Below are 18,601 nucleotides of genomic sequence, written 5' to 3'. Positions count from 1 at the left end.
CATATTATCATAAAAATAAAAAGATATTCAGACATCAGACACTTAATATTTAGACACCTCTATATCTAACCTGAACAAGCTTCCCAGGTGGCGCTAGTGGTAAAGAACCCACCTGCTAACTAGGAGACATAAAAGATGCAGGTTTGATCCCTGGGTCAGGTAGATTCCCTAGAGGGGCATGGCAACCCACTCCAGTATTCTTGCCTGGAGAATCCCATGGACAGAGGAGCCTGGTGGGCTACAGTCCATGGGGTCACAAAGAGTCAGACATGACTGAAGCAGCTGAGCACACAAACTGACTAGCTGGTTGGCATCACAGAAAATCACCATGGAGTTCACTGCCTAAAAGCTGAGCAACCTACTCTCCAAGCCTCAGGATGCTCAGGGTTTTCCGAAGGATCTTGCCATTGACACAGATGGAGCCTGGGAAGACTAGAAACAATTATCACAGGTTCAGAAGATATATAAACCTATCACTCAATGGCATATAGAGAGCTCTTGAGGCTAGAGCATATGCAGTCACCTAGGGTGAGAATAGAATTTGTCTGAATTTAGAATGCTTGGTTTTCCCAAAACTGTTTTAAATCTGAATTTGACTGACTTCCTTTGGATTATGGAGATTTCAAAACTCTCCATCATCTTATACCTTAATATTTACATTAGTTGCTTGACTTTTTTAATTACTTGATTTTTTAATTTCATGCAAAGATGGGCTCAATAAAAGACAGAAATGGTATGGACCTAACAGAAGCAGATGATATTAAAAAGAGGTGGCAAGAATATACAGAAGAACTATACAAAAAAGATCTTCATGACCCAGATAATCATGATGGTGTGATCACTCACCTAGAGCCAGACATCCTGAAATGTGAAGTCAAGTGGGCCTTAGAAGTATCACTATGAACAAAGCTAGTGGAGGTGATAGAATTCCAATTAAGTTATATCAAATCCTAAGAGATGATACTGTGAAAGTGCTGCATTCCATATGTCAGCAAATTTGGAAAACTCAGCAGTGGCCACAGGACTGGAAAAGGTCAGTTTTCATTCCAATCCCAAAGAAAGGCAGTGCCAAAGAATGCTCAAACTACCACACAATTGCACTCATCTCACACGCTAGTAAAGTAATGCTCAAAATTCTCCAAGCCAGGCTTTAGCAATACGTGAACCGTGAACTTCCAGATGTTCAAGCTGGTTTTAGAAAAGGCAGAGGAACCAGAGATCAAATTGCCAACATCCATTGGATCATCGAAAAAGCAAGAGAGTTCCAGAAAAACATCTATTTCTGCTTTATTGACTATGCTAAAGCCTTTGACTGTGTGGATCACAATAAACTATGGAAAATTCTGAAAGAGATGAGAATACCAGACCACCTGACCTGCCTCTTGAGAAATCTGTATGCAGGTCAGGAAGCAACAGTTAGAACTGGACATGGAACAACAGACTGGTTCCAAATAGGAAAAGGAGTATGTCAAGGCTGTATATTGTCACCCTGCTTATTTAACTTATATGCAGAGTACATCATGAGAAACCCTGGGCTGGAAGAAGCACAAGCTGGAATCAAGATTGCCAGGAGAAATATCAATAACCTCAGATATGCAGATGACACCACCCTTACGGCAGAAAGCATGGAGGAACTAAAGAGCCTCTTGATGAAAGTGAAAGAGGAAAGTGAAAAAGTTGGCTTAAAGCTCAACATTCAGAAAACTAAGATCATGTCATCCGGTCCTCTCACTTCATGGCAAATAGATGGGGAAACAGTGGAAACAGTTGCTGACTTTATTTTGGGGGGCTCCAAAATCACTGCAGATGGTCACTGCAGCCATGAAATTAAAAGACGCTTACTCCTTGGAAGGAAAGTTACGACCAACGTAGACAGCATATTAAAAAGCAGAAACATTACTTTGTCAACAAAGGTCTGTCTAGTCAAGGCTATGGTTTTTCCAGTAGTCATGTATGGATGTGAGAGTTGGACTGTGAAGAAAGCTGAGCACCAAAGAACTGTTGCTTTTGAACTGTGGTGTTGGAGAAGACTCTTGAGAGTCCCTTGGACTGCAAGGAGATCCAACCAGTCCATTCTAAAGGAGATCAGTCCTGGGTGTTCATGGGAAGGACTGATGTTGAAGCAGAAACTCCAATATTTTGGCCACCTGATGCAAAGAGCAGACTCTTTTGTAAAGACCCTAATGTTGGGAAAGATTGAAGGCGGAAGGAGAAGGGGACGACAGAGGATGAGAGGGTTAGATGGCATCACCAACTCAAAGGGCATGAGTTTGGGTAAACTCTGGGAGTTGGTGTTACACAGGGAGGCCTGATGTGCAGCAGTTCACGGGGTCGCATAGAGTAGGACACGACTGAGCAACTGAACTGAACTGGTACGATGAGCAGAGGATGCTGCTGCTGCTGCTCTGCTGCTGCTAAGTTGCTTCAGTAGTAGCCAACTCTGTGCGACCCCATAGACGGCAACCCACCAGGCTCCCCCGTCCCTGGGATTCTCCAGGCAAGAACACAGGAGTGGGTTGCCATTTCTGTCTCCAGTGCATGAAAGTGAAAAGTGTAAGGGAAGTCCCTCAGTTGCGTCCGACTCTTAGAGACCCCATTGACTGCAGCCCACCAGGCTCCTCCGTCCATGGGATTTTCCAGGCAAGAGTACTGCAGTGGGTTGCCATTACCTTCTCCGGAGCAGAGGATGTGAGAATGCCTAATATCTACCAGTTCCTAAAACTTAAACAAAGACTTGAGATACAGGATAAATAATACTTTACTGAATGGAAACAGGTTTGTCTATCAATTCTGATCTTACCACTAATTATTTGTATGTTCATTAAGAAATCTTTAGTTCTTTATAGGTGAGAGTGTCTTCATGTATAAAATGAGGGAGTGAGTCTACTTACTGAAGCCCCGTGCTATTACTATAAACAGTCCTGGCTCTATGACCTCTATATTAATCATCAAATAACCATAAAGCCTCTTATGGCAAATATTTGCCAAAATAACTTCATTCAAAAATTTCAAATGGATGTCTATTTTCTACTTCTGAGAGGTCACAACTGAAACTGAGACCACAGGAATGCTCAAAAGCAAATACTTACATAGTCATCTGTGGCATCTTTGACAGCTGTCATAGTTACCACTAGGACCAAGGGCACAATGGTGGTAAACCAAGTCAAGGAGGAAATTTCCGGAATCAGCTGAAACAAACATGTCAAGTCGTTTAGTGCTTTTAAGTTTCATAAATATAGCTTTCAGGTTTTGTCATTCAACTTTATGAGACAACAGAAATTAATGAAATGATATTCAGTTATTGGTACAAATATAGAACATTCGATAATTTAAGTGTTTGCACTCAGATATAAGACACAGAAAAAAAGCATCATTGAACAATTGTCAGACTACCTGGCAAAAAGTTAAATTTTTATAGCAAGTTGAGAAGAAAGCTTCTTGAAGTCTTTCGCAAATGATGATCTTTCCCCAGGATGATAAATGTCACCTATCTTTTCTCCGCTTCTCAATTCAACTTTTCACAATTTTACCAGCTCCTTACCAATTCTCAAAGGGAGAATCTTCGAGCACCTACCTTGCACCAGACACAATCCCAAATACTTTTTATATATGATATCACTCGATCCTCAGAGAAGTTTATCAAGTCAGATTCTGTACCAGAGGTGTTTTGCACACATCTAGAGTGTTTATATTGCATGTAAATAGTGCACAGCGCAGAATACACTGTGAATGACAGCCACGAGTCCGGAAATGCCTCAGCCCTGGGCACCATTTCCCTATTTTATTAAAAAAAAAAAAAAGTACCAGAGAAGTCAAACTGATTTAGCAGCCCAGAACATACACTGCTAAAAATTGAATCTAGGTCTGTTTGACTCCAAAGCCTGGGCCTCTACCTGTAAAGCCACCCACCTAAGAGAGACAGAGTGACAGTCGACATGACTCTCTCACAAAGGTAGTCATCAAGTGGGGTTCATTTTGGAGTTACTTCAGGGCCATCAGGCAGGGAAGGATGGGTGGAGATGGTCAGTGTATATTGATCAGGCCTCAACCAAACAGCACTATAAATTTTATGTAATAGCTTCCACATAAGATTTAAAAAAAACCCTCAAAAGCCTATGAAGGACCAACAAAAACATCAGCCTGAGTGGCAGAAAAGCTGGATTCTAGTCAGAGTTGTATCATTAACACATGGTAAAAGCTCCACACCTCACTTAACCTCTCCAGATCTCATTTCTGCATCAATAAAAGACAGGAGATTATACTGAACCATCTTAAAGACCCCTTCTAGATATAAAATTCTGTGAACAGGAACCTTTGGTCATAAATAAGAAAACCCATTAGAGAAATTAGGGAAGTGGTGTAAAGGGTTCTATGAAGACACCAAAAGCAAATTCATGGGGGGAAGAGAAAAAAAGTCTCTTCCAAAATTGTAAGGTGTACTTTCAGTGCTATATTTTTTCTCTTGTTCAGCATCCAGTTCTTTTTTTTTTTCTCTCCCTACTCCAGGAGGACTCCTCAGACCCTACCTGCTTACCTCTCAATGGTCTCTCGCCCTCTTAAACTCTCTCTCCGAAGTTCTTTTCAACTTTCCCTCACAGTACTTGGCGACTATTGGTCTTGTGCAGGTATTTAGCCTTAGATGGAGTTTACCGCCCACTTTGGGCTGCATTCCAGAGCAATCTGACTCCAGGGAGACCTGGTCTGATGTACCAGGTCTACCAGCCTCACACCAACCCTGGGCTGGGCCTCCATCGGAAGGAGCAACCAGTTGTTTTCAACTCTTCCCTTACTTCTTAATACCCCTTTACTGTGAGTACACATAATTTTGATGGACTGATTCCGTCCAACTGGCTTTTGGACTTTGGCATGTGATCTAGGTCAAGGCAATCACTGCATTAAATTCCTGTGCCAGAGTGACAGGTTTGGAAAAGGAAGGTAACAGCATGGTCCAATTAAAGCTAATCCCAGGACTTTTTAGAGAACAGAAAAAGTGATTCATTTTCATTCCCTTTTTCTCCCTCTTTCCTCTCCCCACTGCCTCTCCCTCTCCTTCTCCCCCTCTGCCTCTTTTTTACATCAGCATTGAAGCCAGGAAAATAAAACTCTAAAGTTTTCAAGGATTACCAAGTAGAGAGGGTCTGCCTGAGAGTAAACATGAAGGAAATTTAAAAAAAGAAAAGTGACATCCTGTTGAAATAGTTGTCATAAAGTACATTAAGTGAACTTAGATGTCTGCAGCTTACAACCAAGATTCTTAAGACAGTTATTCTACTGAATAAATAGTTGTTTGGTTAAAGAAAAAATAGTGCTCAAGCTATAATCAAGACTGTACATATCCAGTTCATCCTCTTACCTCCTATAATTAATGCATAGCCCAGCAGATTCAGAATCTACCTGTTTGATGTGATTACTTTAAAATAAATATAAGGTAAATAACTGGCTAATATGAGCCACTTATATGTATGCTAAATCTTTGATTTATGCCTTTCCTCCCTGAAATATCAGTAAAATTTGAAATTTCACTTAGGTTCAAATTTCAAGTGGGAAGAAAAAGGAAGGTTACCAACTACCAATGAACCACTCAAAACTACAAAAAAGTCACAGTGAAATAACATATAGCATTTACTTATATATGTGTAAAAATATGTCACTGTTCTTAGATGCAAATAAAATTTGCCAAATTAAGTTCCACAAACCACTAGTCAGATAAATTCTTTGCTTCGACTCTGTCAATAACCATGCTGTGAATGTGATAGGGAGATGAAGAAAGGAAGCAGGCTGTGAACAGTAATTATTAGGCTCTGGTGTGGTTCAGATAAAGCGCAAGGCAGCATTTTAAAATGACCTCAGTGTTTAAAATGATGAATGTACTAGTTTTTTTACCCATTCCTATCCCTCCCACACTTGTGAAGAGAAACAGCAATAAAAACATCAAAAATCTGATAAGGCTGCTTTTCTATGCATGAACATTTAGATAAGCTAAATAATTAATTTTATCAAATTACATGAATACTCTTAACAAACAGATGATGAAGAAATACAGCCTAAACATTACCTGCAAAATCAGAAGGAAAAGGAAATATGCATTTGCCACTCTTTGGAACTGTTCAAATAAATTAATTGGCAAGAAGGTGAGAATGTTGTACTTGGATGTGTGGATACGATTATCCTGAAAAAGAAACAGCATCACATTAGTTTGGGGTGAGGCATGACTCATTATCAGAAACAGCTCTAAACTTATGAGACAGAGCATGAGTTATGCCAGAGCAAGAAAGATAAGCCAATTATCTAGGAAATTTTAAACTCTGTGTGGGCCAAGGGTTTCAGTTTTTTCAAGAGGACATGCTTCTGATACTAGGTGAAATTACCATTCAATGTTATAAAATCATCCGTGACTTAAAAATTTCTCAAGTGCAAAAGTCTGCCCTCACATTTTTTATCCTTATGTATTTACTCACTTGGCAGCCATTTCTTGAGAACCTACTGTTTACAGACACTGAGCTCGTGGCTGGGATTTGTGAATTAAAAGGAACTTCAGGAATCACTTGGTTCACCTTCCCAAAGCCATGACCCTTTAGATAACTCTGACAAAGGCCCCTAGGTCTATCTTTGAGAGTCTTCTGGTGGAAAACTGACCACCTTACAAGGCAGGTGTAATCCTGTTTCCATTTCAGGATGGGAAATGATAGAAAGGTCTTTATTATGAGAGACTCAAATCTGCCTCCCTGTAAATTTTGCCATGTGCCATCCATCCCTGGGGTCACCTAAATAAAGTCTAAGCCCTTTCCATATTGACAATCTTCAAATACTTGAGGGTAACTCACAGGACTCCCCTAGATCCTCTCCATTATGATCTAGGTGTTCACGAAACCCTTAGCCATTCTCCATGATTTTTTCATGGACATCTCTTCCTGATCAGCCTCTTCTGCATCCATCCCAACCTCTCTGCATCTCTCTTAAAACATGGTGTCCAAATGCAAATATTCATTGCAGATCTAGCTCAACTGGTCCACATACAAAAGAGCCTTTGATGTTCTGTGTTCTGGATTATTGTACTAATTTGCCTTAAAATTTCATTAGCATTTTGTCAATTAATCTCACTGTTTATTCACATTGTTTTGATGAATTAAAATCTCAAGGTCATTTCTTCATAAATCACTATTAAATCAGGTCTCCCATTCCTAAACATTCACAGTTTATTTTTTTAAGTCCTGATGATTTTTCACATATTCCTTTTATAAGAGCCAAATTAAAAAAAAATAATCTTGAGTGTGCTATCACAAAAGCACTAAATATTCCTCCCAACTTTATGTCATCAAAGAATTTCAAACACATGCCTTTTATATAGTCTTTCAAAACTATATAAAACTAATTCATTAAAAAGTACAGAGCTAAAACAAAAAAAAATTTAATAAAAGAAATAAAACTATAGCAAGTTACCAGAGATTTCTCCACAGATTATAGTTGATATCTTTTTCAGGTGTTTACATAAAACATATTAAATATATTTTATTTAACAATCTATAAATCTAACTACATTCTCATGAGACTTCACTCTATCTTATTCACAAACATAGCAGAAGAAATTTGATGTGACAGATCTTACTGACACTCAGAATCAGCATGCCTAGAGAATTTCTATCCACTAATATCATAAAATGGAGATTAGTCCATATGATTTTTATTTATTTTTTATTGAAATATAGCTAATTTATAATGTTTTTCTAGTTTCTGGTATACAGCAAAATAATTAATATATTCTTTTTTATATTCTTTCCATTATGGTTTATTACAGGATATTAAATACAGTTCCCTGTGCTATCGAATAGGACCTTGTTTATAACTGTTCTATATATAATAGCTTGCATCCATCCATCTAATCCATCCATCCACCCCCACCCTTCCCCTTGGCAACCACAAGTCTGTTTGCTATGTCTATGAGTCTGTTCTGTTTCATAAATAGGCTTGTTTTGCTGTATTTATTTTTTAATTAACTTTTATTGGAGTATAGTTGCTTTACAATGTTGTGTTAGTTGTGTGATATTTTAGATTCCACATATAAGTGATATCACATGGTATTTGTATTTCTTTCTTACGTATCATATATGATATATGATAATCTCTAGTTCCATCCTTGTTGCTACAAATGGCATTATTGCATTCTTTTTATGACTGAGTAATATTCTACTGTGTGTGTGTGTGCGCACAGGCACCTATGTGTATATACACATATATCACATCTTCTCTATCCATTCATCTGTTGATGGACATTCAAGGTTTTTCCATGTCTTGGCTATTATAAATAGTGCTACAATTAACATTGGGATGCATGTATCTTTTTGAATTACAGTTTTATCTGGATATAAGCCCAGGAGTATGATTGCTGGATCATATGGCAACTCTATTTTTAGCTTTTGAGGAGTCTCCATACTGTTTTCCATAGTGATTTACATTCCCACCATCAATATAGGAGAGTTTCTCCGCACCCTATCCAGCATTTGTCATTTGTAAATGACAGCCATTCAGCCCAAGTGAAGTGATACCTCATCATAGATTTGATTCTTTAATAATTAGCAATGTTGACCATCTTCTATGTGCCTATTGGTCATCTGCATATCATCTTCAATTTCCTTTATCAATATTTTATAGTTCTAAGCATCTGTCTTTCACCTCCTTGGTGAGGTTTATTCCTAAGTATTTTTGGATACAATTTTAAAAAGGATTATTTTTTTTGCATTCCCTTTCTGATATTTCATTGAAAGTGTAAAGAAACGTAGCCAATTTCTGTGTGTTAATCTTGCATCCTGCTACCTTGTTAAATTTATTTATCCATTCTAATAGTTTGTGTGCAGAGTCTTAGCATCATGTCATCTGTGTATAATGGCAATTTTACCTCTTTTCTACCAATTTGAATAGCTTTTATTTCTTTTTCCTATCTGACTGCGGTGGCTAGGACTTCCGGTACTACGCTGAATAGAAGTAGTGAGAGTGAGTATCCTTGTCTTGTTCTATGTTTTAGCAGGAAGGCTTTTTAGCTTTTCACCATAGAATGTACTTTTGGCTATGGACTTGTCATAAATAGCCTGTATTACATTGAGATATGTTTCCCTTATGCCCACTTTGGTAAGAGTTTTTATCATGAATGGATGTTGAATTTTATCAAATGCTTTTCCTTTATTTATTGAGATGACCATGTGGTTTTTGTATTTTCTTTTATTGGTGTGGTGTATCATACATTGATTCTGTGTATTTTAAACCATCCTTGTGACCCTGTGATGAATCCAACTTAATGGTGGTATATGATCTTTTTTTTTTTTTTTTGGAGAAGGCAATGGCACCCCACTCCAGTACTCTTGCCTGGAAAATCCCACGGACAGAGGAGCCTGGTGGGCTACAGTCCATGGGGTCGCAGAGTCGGACACGACTGAGTGACTTCCCTTTCACTTTTCACTTTCATGCACTGGAGAAGGAAATGGCAACCCACTCCAGTGTTCTTGCCTAGAGAATCCCAGGGACGGGGGAGCCTGGTGGGCTGCCGTCTATGGGGTCGCACAGAGTAGGACACGACTGAAGCAACTTAGCAGCAGCATATTCATTTTATGTATTTGGGTGCTCCTATATTAGGTGAATATGTTAATGCATATACTATCCTCTTCTTACATTGATCCTTCTATCATTATATAGAGTCCTTCTTTCTTTATGGACTTTGCTTGAAAGTCTATTTTGTCTCATGAGTATTGTTACCCCCACTTTCTTGTCATTTCTATTTGCATTAAATGCCTTTTTCCATCCCTTCACTTTCAACCTATGTGTATTTTTTTGCCCTATTAAGTAGGTCTCTTCTAGGCAGCATATTGTAGACTCTTGTCTTTTTAACCAATCTGCCACTTTAAGTCTTTTGATTGAATTATTTATTTCATTGACATTTAAGGTAATTATTGATAAATATATATTTATTGCCATTTTAAACCTTGTTTTCCAGTTGATATTTTATTTCTTATGGTTCCTTTCTTTGCCTTTTTGCTTTTCCTTTTATGGTGAGATGGTTTTCCTTTATATTACATCTGTGTTCTCTTCTTTTTGGTTTTTGTGAATCTATTGTATGTTTCTAATTTGTGGTTACCTTCTTTTTAAAGTATATTAACACATTCCTATATCTAGTTGCTTTAAATTTGTAGTCACATAGGCTCAAACACATTCTTTTTAAAAAAAATATACATTTTCTTTACATTCTATTATTCTCCCCCACCACATTTTGTTATTTTGATGCCCTTTTTTAATATCTTCATGTTTTTTCTTTGCAGTTCATTGTGGTTATCATAACTTTCATAAAAAAAATTTTTTTTTTTAACTTCTGTACTGGCTTTATTTAAGTGACTTATTTCCCAGTTGTAATTTTCTCTTTCCTATAGATTCTTACTTGTTTTCTATTTAGAGAAAACCTTTCAATATTTTATTTTAGAATAGGTTTAGTATTGCTATATTCTTTTAGTTTTTGCTTCCTTGTGAAATTCTTTATATCTCCTCTATTCTAAAGGATAATCTTGCAGGGTAGAGTGTCCTGGGTTGCAGGTTTTTCCCTTTCAGAACTTTGAATATATCTTGCCACTCCCTTCTGACATGCAATGTTTCTGTAGAGAAATAGGCTGAAAGCCTTATGGAGATTCCTTTATAACTATTAATAACTTGTTTTTTTCTTGATGCCTTAGAATCTTCCCTTTAACTTTTGCCATTTTAATTACAATGTGTCTTGGTGTAGTTCTGTTCAGTTCATATTGTTTTGGACCCTCTACGCTTCCTATAACTGGAATTCTGTTTCCTTTAGGTTTCATACTTTTAAGCCATAATTTCTTCAAATATGTTTTTGATCCCTTTTTATCTTTCTTCTCCTTCCAGGATCCTATGATGTGTAGATTGACATGCTTTATATTATTCCATGAAAAAGTGTGAAAGTAAAAGTATTAGTTGCTTAGTCATGTCTGACTTTGCAATCCCAATAAGCGGACTGTAGCCACCAGGCTCCTCTGTCCAGGGAATTCTCCAGGCAAGAATATTGGAGTGTTTGGCAGAAAGCAACACAATTCTGTAAAGCAATTATCCTCCAATTTTTAAAGAATTCAAAAAAAAAGAATACTAGAGTGGATAGCCATTCCATTCTCCAGAGGATCTTCCTGATCCAGAGATTAAACCTGGGTCTCCTGCATTGCAGGTGGATTCTTTATCATCTGAGCCACCAGGGAATATTACATAGATCTTGAATATTGTTTTCTTTTTCTTATCTTCCCATCTGCTATTATGATTAGATGATTTCCATTATTTTATCTTTCAGATCACTTACTTATTTTTTTGCATTATTCAGTTTGCTATTTATTGCCTTTCACTCAGTTTTCCTCTCACCAAAATGAGCTTTCTAATTTTTCTTGGTTCCTATTCATAGTTTCTAGTTCCTTTTTAAAATAATCTGCATTTCTATCAATAGTCTTTTTTAATTCCTTTGTTATTTTTATTTTCTCTTTTTATTTTAACTCAGAGACTATTAGACTGGAAACGTCTGTTTCACTGTTTCTTTCAGGGGAATTCTCTTGATCTTTTAATTAGGAATGGTTCCTCTGCTTCTTCATATTACTTACATTTCTCTTACTCTATGAATTTAGGAGAAGCTACCGTGGTCTACTGTGGTCTTGGAGAGCTGTTTTTCTGTGGGAGTGTTCCTGTGTAGTGTACAAGAGTCTAATGTTTTTGGCTGCATGTGCTGTTTTCAGTACAGATGCCTGCCACATGTTTCCTCAGGGTGTGCTGTTTGTTATCTCTTTGGTAGAACATATGACTGGCGTGGTGATGACAAAAGACTGCACTGGATATTGAGCAGGGTCTCCTCTTTGCTCTATGGTTGTCACAGTCCTGTTGGGGGCAGGGCCTGCTCCACAGTTGTTGTCGTAAAAGCCCCCAGATCCATTTCTGAGCTGTGATATGAAATAGGCAGGTCTTTGGAGAAGGCAATGGCAAAATGCCAGTACTCTTGCCTGGCAGATCCCATGGACGGAGGAGCCTGGTAGGCTGCAGGCCATGGGGCTGCTAAGAGTAGGACACAACTGAGTGACTTCACTTTCACTTTTCACTTTCATACATTGGAGAAGGAAATGGCAACCCACTCCAGTTTTCTTGCTTGGAGAATCCCAGGGACGGGGGAGCCTGGTGGGCTGCCGTCTATGGGATCACACAGAGTCGGACAAAACTGAAGTGACTTAATAGTAGCAGCAGCAGAGTTATGGGAGGAGCCACTGAGTATACCTCTTCCTCCAGAACTGTCCACCAGAGAGTACATTCTATGGTGTCACCTGTTACCTGTGATACAGGCTCACAAAGTACACAGTTCCACCTCAACCATGGGAATGGTTGGCCCTGGTGTTCCTCCGGAGCTATATTCACAAAGCCACCAGCACAGATCTGTAGGGGCAGCTCCACTTAAGTCAGGTACCAGGACCACAGTAGTTGTGCACCTGGACTTGCTGTGCAAGCTATGCAAGCAGCCCAGACCCAGACCCACCCCAGCGTGCATGTGCCTGCCAGCAAAGCCCACAGCTACTAATGTCAGAACTGCCCAAGCCATGGGAGCACCCACAGTCCGCTCGGATGTCCTGCAGCACTGAGTTTACAAAGGCACCAGTGGCTGGGGGGTAAATATGTGGATTACAAAGCCATGGGGAGAGGGCTCAGTTTCAGCCCTTCTTCCTACATCATGTAACACCTACAAATCAGCTCCGATTTCAGCCCCACCTCCACATGTGGGCAATCCACTGGCTCTTACACACTCCCAGAGCTCACAAAGGTGGAGCCACACCCACTGTGAGCATACCAATAATGGGGCTGCTATGGCAATCTTCATGCACCCACTAACAATAGCCCTTCACTTCCTTGGTAGGCTGGAAGTATGCATGTACTCCTTGGTTGCAGCCTGTACCACACTCCGTCCCCTTCAGGCTGTCTCCGTGCAGCTCTGTCCTTTGAAGCTCACATTTCGGCACTCAGCACCGCCACACACCACCAGATGCATGTCTAGGGCTGGGGATACCAGGGAAGTGACACAGGCTTCCTGTACTGGTCCCTCTCTGTTCTTGCCACAAACCAGCTGCTGTACTCTCCTCGAGCCCCTGAAGCTCCCTCTCTGTCCCAGCTGATCTCCCCACATTTGAAGGGCTTCCCAGGGTGAGGAAATGGTTCCTCTTTCACAGCTCCCTTCCAGGGATCCCATCCTGATTCTCTTTTTTCTTTCACCCTACCCAAGTTTGTGGTGATCTTTCTTGCAATTTTGACATTCTGAGATCTTCTGCCAACGTTCAGCAGTTATTTCATGAGAATGGTTCCACATGTGGATATATTTTTGATATATTTGTGGAGGAGGTGAGCTCTTCATCTTTCTATTCTCCCATCTTGACTGGAGCCTCCTCCCATGTGGCTTGTTTTAAATGAACCTACAATGATGCCTAGTAATCACTACTACCTGGACTATCCAGTCCATGGAATTCTCCAGGCCAGAATACTGGAGTGGGTAGCCTTTCCCTTCTCCAGGAGATCTTCCCAACCTAGGGATTGAATCCATGTCTCCTGCATTGCAGGTGGATTCTTTACCAGCTGAGCCACAAGGGAAGCCCAAGAATACTGGAGTGGGTACCCTTTTCCTTCTCCAGGAGATCTTTCCAACCCAGGGATCAAATCCAGGTCTCCTGCATTACAGGCAGATTCTTTACCAGCTGAGCCACAAAGGAAGCTCAAGAATACTGGAGTGGGTAGCCTATCCCTTCTCCAGTGGATCTTCTGGACCCGGGAATCAAACTGGGGTCTCCTGCATTGCAGGTGGATTCCTGACCAACTGACCTATCAGGGGACCCCAAAGAAAATACTATCATCTGTTAAATGACCATTTTTAACATTTATCAGGAATCAATGCATCCAGCTCTATGAAACAAGTTGTGGGAGAGTAAAAGAAGTGTCCAGAGAAGAATTTGCAGCTTCATTGGACTGATGAATCGCACTGTGCTGAAAACTGTCTGTAAGCTGATGATCACTATTTTGCACTGAGTTTTCTATCCAAAAACTTGACTGGGAAGGAAGAGCTGTTGATCACAACACGTTTTTCTAAAAAAAAAAAAAAAAGGGACTTGGAAAACTAATGGGAAAGAAAGCAGCTAAGGAGAAAACACAGTTAACCAAAAGATTCACATGTTCCTAATTCCATTTTACATTTTCCTGCTAAGTTGAAACTAAAATAGAAGTTAAGCCTGTATCTTACTAAAAGGATAGACAGAACATTTGCTGGGCCCACATTATAAACCCTGACAGGAATTATAAATTCTCCTATAAAACTGAATTCCACAAAGGTGAAGGGTAAACTGTATGGGATAGAGTGATAATACCAAATGGGGACTGTGACAATTCTGTTTAAATTGACTTATAGCAATGATGGTGTTTGTTCTACTGGCTTTGTTGTGACTTAGTCACAGATGATGCAAACACACATAGCTGACTGGGAACAAGGAACGAGGGCTCCCCCTCCTGGAGAATCTCCACACCCATTTACCTTTGTTTTTCAATAAAAAAAAGGAAAAACAATGCTTCCATTTCTACTGCCCTATCCAAGAATGTGACCATTAGTTAGACTGTGATATTTGGCCATTTCCTTGAGCCAGCCTATTGGCTAACTGTTATAGTGGACAACTCATTCTATAATATAGCATGGAAGAGCTTCTCCACTATCCTCTTTGCACTACTTTTCTACCAAGGACCACTAGAAATAACCCAACTTGGAAGAAAGGAGGAAGAAGTGGACGAGAAAGAAACCAAGGAGATGGGAGTACATGGAGGGAATCTGTAGAGCTTCTTTCGTGCTGACAGACATCAGGCTGGAAGTCATGGCTTTAGTCTGTTAGCCAAGTGGACTAGTCAACTGACCCCACAATGAGGTAGGTTTAACCACACAGACATAAGTAATCTGGGACCAGGAAAGACCTTCCACATGGTAAGAAAGAGCTTGTCCCTAGAAATGCATCAGGAACCACCTGCTTCCTTTAGGAAGCTCACTTCCCAGAGGAAGAGGGCAAAGCTGAGCTGAAGCAGCTCAGATATTTACCCAAGACGGATGCATCAGGGAAGTAAGTCCACATCATGGGGCAGAGTGAGAAAAGGGGTGGACAGAGAAACATCGCCCCAGTAGAGACCTTTCCACCTGCAAGGCAACATCAGAATGAGGGAAAGGCACTGCTTCTCTGAAATACAGTAAAACAAAGGCCCTGAGATGAGCAAAGGTGGCACACCTGAGGATGTAAAAGAGGGACTATGAAGCTAGAGAGGTCAGCACAAACGGTAATTAGAGGAGTTTCTCACAATCAATACTACAGATTTTAGTCTTTACTGTAAAGTCTTAAGTAATCCTGATGAGGTTTTAATTTTAAAAGATTACCCTAACTACAAGGGGCAGTGGGAGGCGGCTGGGACAAAGATGGTGATGACAAAGAATAGATGTGAGAAGACCAGTGAGAAGGTCTTTCAATTATTTACAGATGAGAGATGATGGATGGCTTAGACCAGGATGGTGGCAGAAGGGTGGCAATGAAATAATAATAGTTTCTGGTATTGGTTAAGCTCTTACTATGTGTACTGTTCTAAGAGCAACATCCTTATGAAACAGGTACTATTATCCCCCTTCTATAGAAGGGAAATCCAAGATATTAATACAGCAATATTAAGTAGTTCACACAAGATTGCACAGCTTATAAGTAGTAGAACCAGGATTTGAATCAAGTCTCTCTGCTTCCAAAGCCCATTCTCTTTACCACTAAGTGAAGTGAAGTCGCTCAGTCATGTTCGACTCTTTGCAACCCCATGGACTGTAGCCTATCAGGCTCCTCTGTCCATGGGATTTTCCAGGCAAGAGTACTGGAGTGGGGTGCCATTTCCTTCTCCAGGAGATCTTCCTGACCCAGGGATCAAACCGGGTCTCCTGCATTGTAGGCAGACGCTTTACCAACTGAGCTACCACTGTGCTTCCCCAATTCATTGCAAAGCAGATGTCTCTTCTGCTTTCAGAGCAATCAGCCCTTGCTTTCTCCTATACTCTATTTCTGGCCTGCCGTCATTTTCCGACCAGAAGAAACACTATATGCCGACCCTCTCCTCTTGAGTCCACCTCCTCAGCAGGAGCCCCGTTTACCTACTGTCTAGTGTAGAACCACAGCTTCCCTGAACTCCATTCAGTCCCTCTCAAAGCTCAATGCAGGCAAATAGTTTAGCTAACCACTCCCTTAATTTAGCTCTCCAACAGAAGCAGCAAAAGTCTTTAACACTGACTACTTGGTGGAGGGGAAGAATAAAGTAAGAAAATGACAAATTCTTCAAGAAGGGGCCATCAAATAAAATATTCATAAAATGAAAAACATAATTTTTTATAATCTGATTTTATCATGTAATCATATTGCTTAAGAAAACAAAGCAAATAGAAAGTAGCAGATACTGCTAAACTAGCAGACAGAGCATTTCAGGAGTTTGCCTCAATTATTCCACTGGCAAAATGGAGTAATAATATTTCTCATTACATTTATACAATCGTTGTGCACATAAGATGGTATCATAGACATGAAAGCAATTTTGTTAAGTTGAAAAAAAATTATAAATATACAAGATATTTGTGACCAACCCTCAAATAACCCAAATGGGTTTAGGAAATCCAGTGTCCTAGACAGGATAAACCAGTTATGCCACAGTAACCTATAATTTCAGAATTTTCATGGTTTAGCATACTAAGGGTTTGTTTTTACTCATACTACTTGTCTAGCATGAGCCAGCAGGGAGATCTGCTCAACATAGTTACTTATAATGGACCAACCACCATCTCAAACACTTCCAGTTGCATTAATGGAGGCAAAGAGAACACTCTGAATAGTCTCACACCCACAGGTTAATGCTTCAACGGAAATGCTCACAGCTAATAGACCAGAAAGAGTAACCATGTGTCCATAAGGCGGAAAGCCAGAAACACTAACAGACATCAATAATGGCTACCATAACCAAAAATGGAAACTCTAATATTTGAAGAGTGCAAGACATAACAGATACAAAAAGTAAAAATAAAAAACCAACCTCAGTGTTCCCAACCCAGTCCTGTTTCAATACCAAGTATAACAAGTATTTCCCCCTTTACCTCAGCTAACAGTGCCCCAAATTTCTTAGTCCTGTGATCTAGATTGACTCAACTCCGAACCATAACTCCAAGGTCAGGCCTGCTGCTGCTGCTAAGTCGCTTCAGTCGGGTCCGACTCTGTGAGACCCCATAGATGGCAGCCCACCAGGCTCCTCTGTCCCTGGGATTTGCCAGGCAAGAATACTGGAGTGGGTTGCCAGATTAGTTTAAATCAATTACATGCCCCACCCTTCTAATTACAAATTTGAATTCAAGGATTGGCACATGACCTACATCATGTGATTAAAGTCTTACTAATGTATCAGTTTTGGGAATTTGCTGGCAATATAGGCTTTTTTTCTCCTACTGAAGTCCAACCTGGAAGAAAGTAGCCTTAGGAGTCACTGACAGCATTTGGGACCGTGAATGGAGGAGGCTGCCAAGAACAAATTCTACACTGAAGATGCAGGGCCAAGAAACACTGAGAATGAAACCAAACCAAGCCTCTTCTGAGAAGAACCCTACCTCTGAACTCTTTAGTTATATGATCTGTCCATGTCTTATATTGTCCACGTTAATTTGAGTTGATTTTTCTTTTACTCCCAATCAATCAAATCCCAGGTAAGAGTCTTACTAATATATAAAAGATCAGTTTACATTTTTATATAATAATTTACTTTTATCTCTATATTTGCCTTAAAGAGTGAGTCATGGAAGGCTGAGCCTAACCGCGTTTGGTGGTTTGTCTGGGGACACTGCCTGCATCTGTGAATCCCACAGGCCAAACCCTAGGAACTTTCGCAATGAGTACCAAAGTTTAAGCACTAGCAAAAGATCTTCCCAAATTTGATGAAACATTTTTATTCCATGACAGTTATAAAAAGTAACTATCAGGATCTTGAAGGGAGAAAGCCTATTTTTCTTACCAGAAGAGGAGGCAGATATAGTATTGTTATAGTACATCCTGGATTCCAGAGAGAGAAACAGCCCTGACTCCTAAGGGAGAGATTATCTTTAAACCATAAAATGAAAACCAAAAAGAGACTGTGTCCACAGACTACTTGCATTAAAAAGGAAGTGGCCTAAAGGCATTTGCATCACACGGAAATATGTGAAACGCCCATGTTTATGCAAAGATCCCAAAAGAATGCATGTATGGGGCAAGCGGGCGGGCGTGGAGATCCGGCGTCTGGCGCCTCACTGGTACCAGGGAGAACCACAACTCCTCAGTATTAGTCAAAAGTTACCCAGTGAGGAGCCCACAGCGTTCCTATTTGGAAGGAACGGAGAAGTGATAACTACGGACGGAGGGTCAACACACAGATGAGGCTTTACTGAGAACCGCTAAATCCTTATCATCAGCACCAACACCACCACTATGAGCAGCTTCAGAACATTCTCCTAAGCTTGGGCTCCCCACCACGAACA

General features: G+C 40.0%; 1 protein-coding gene across 8 annotated transcripts in view; it reads right to left on the bottom strand.

The window, feature by feature from the left end:
• ATP8B4 (ATPase phospholipid transporting 8B4 (putative)) overlaps positions 1-18,601 on the bottom strand; it is a 348,133-nt gene that overhangs the window by 199,879 nt on the left and 129,653 nt on the right. For 7 of the 8 annotated variants that reach the window (XM_061428804.1, XM_061428800.1, XM_061428806.1 and 4 more), the window contains 2 exons: positions 6,056-6,169; positions 3,090-3,188 (listed from right to left, as the gene is read on the bottom strand). In XM_061428804.1, the coding sequence (XP_061284788.1) occupies positions 3,090-3,188; positions 6,056-6,169 (213 nt within the window). Of the gene's footprint in view, positions 1-3,089; positions 3,189-6,055; positions 6,170-18,601 lie in introns of those variants that run through there. The other variant, XM_061428807.1, reaches the window with a different exon arrangement.

The sequence above is a fragment of the Bos javanicus genome, chromosome 10 (genome assembly GCF_032452875.1).
Source record: "Bos javanicus breed banteng chromosome 10, ARS-OSU_banteng_1.0, whole genome shotgun sequence".
Lineage (NCBI taxonomy): Eukaryota > Metazoa > Chordata > Mammalia > Artiodactyla > Bovidae > Bos > Bos javanicus.
Note: the sequence above shows the minus strand (reverse complement) of the source record. Positions and strands in the feature narration are given on the sequence as shown.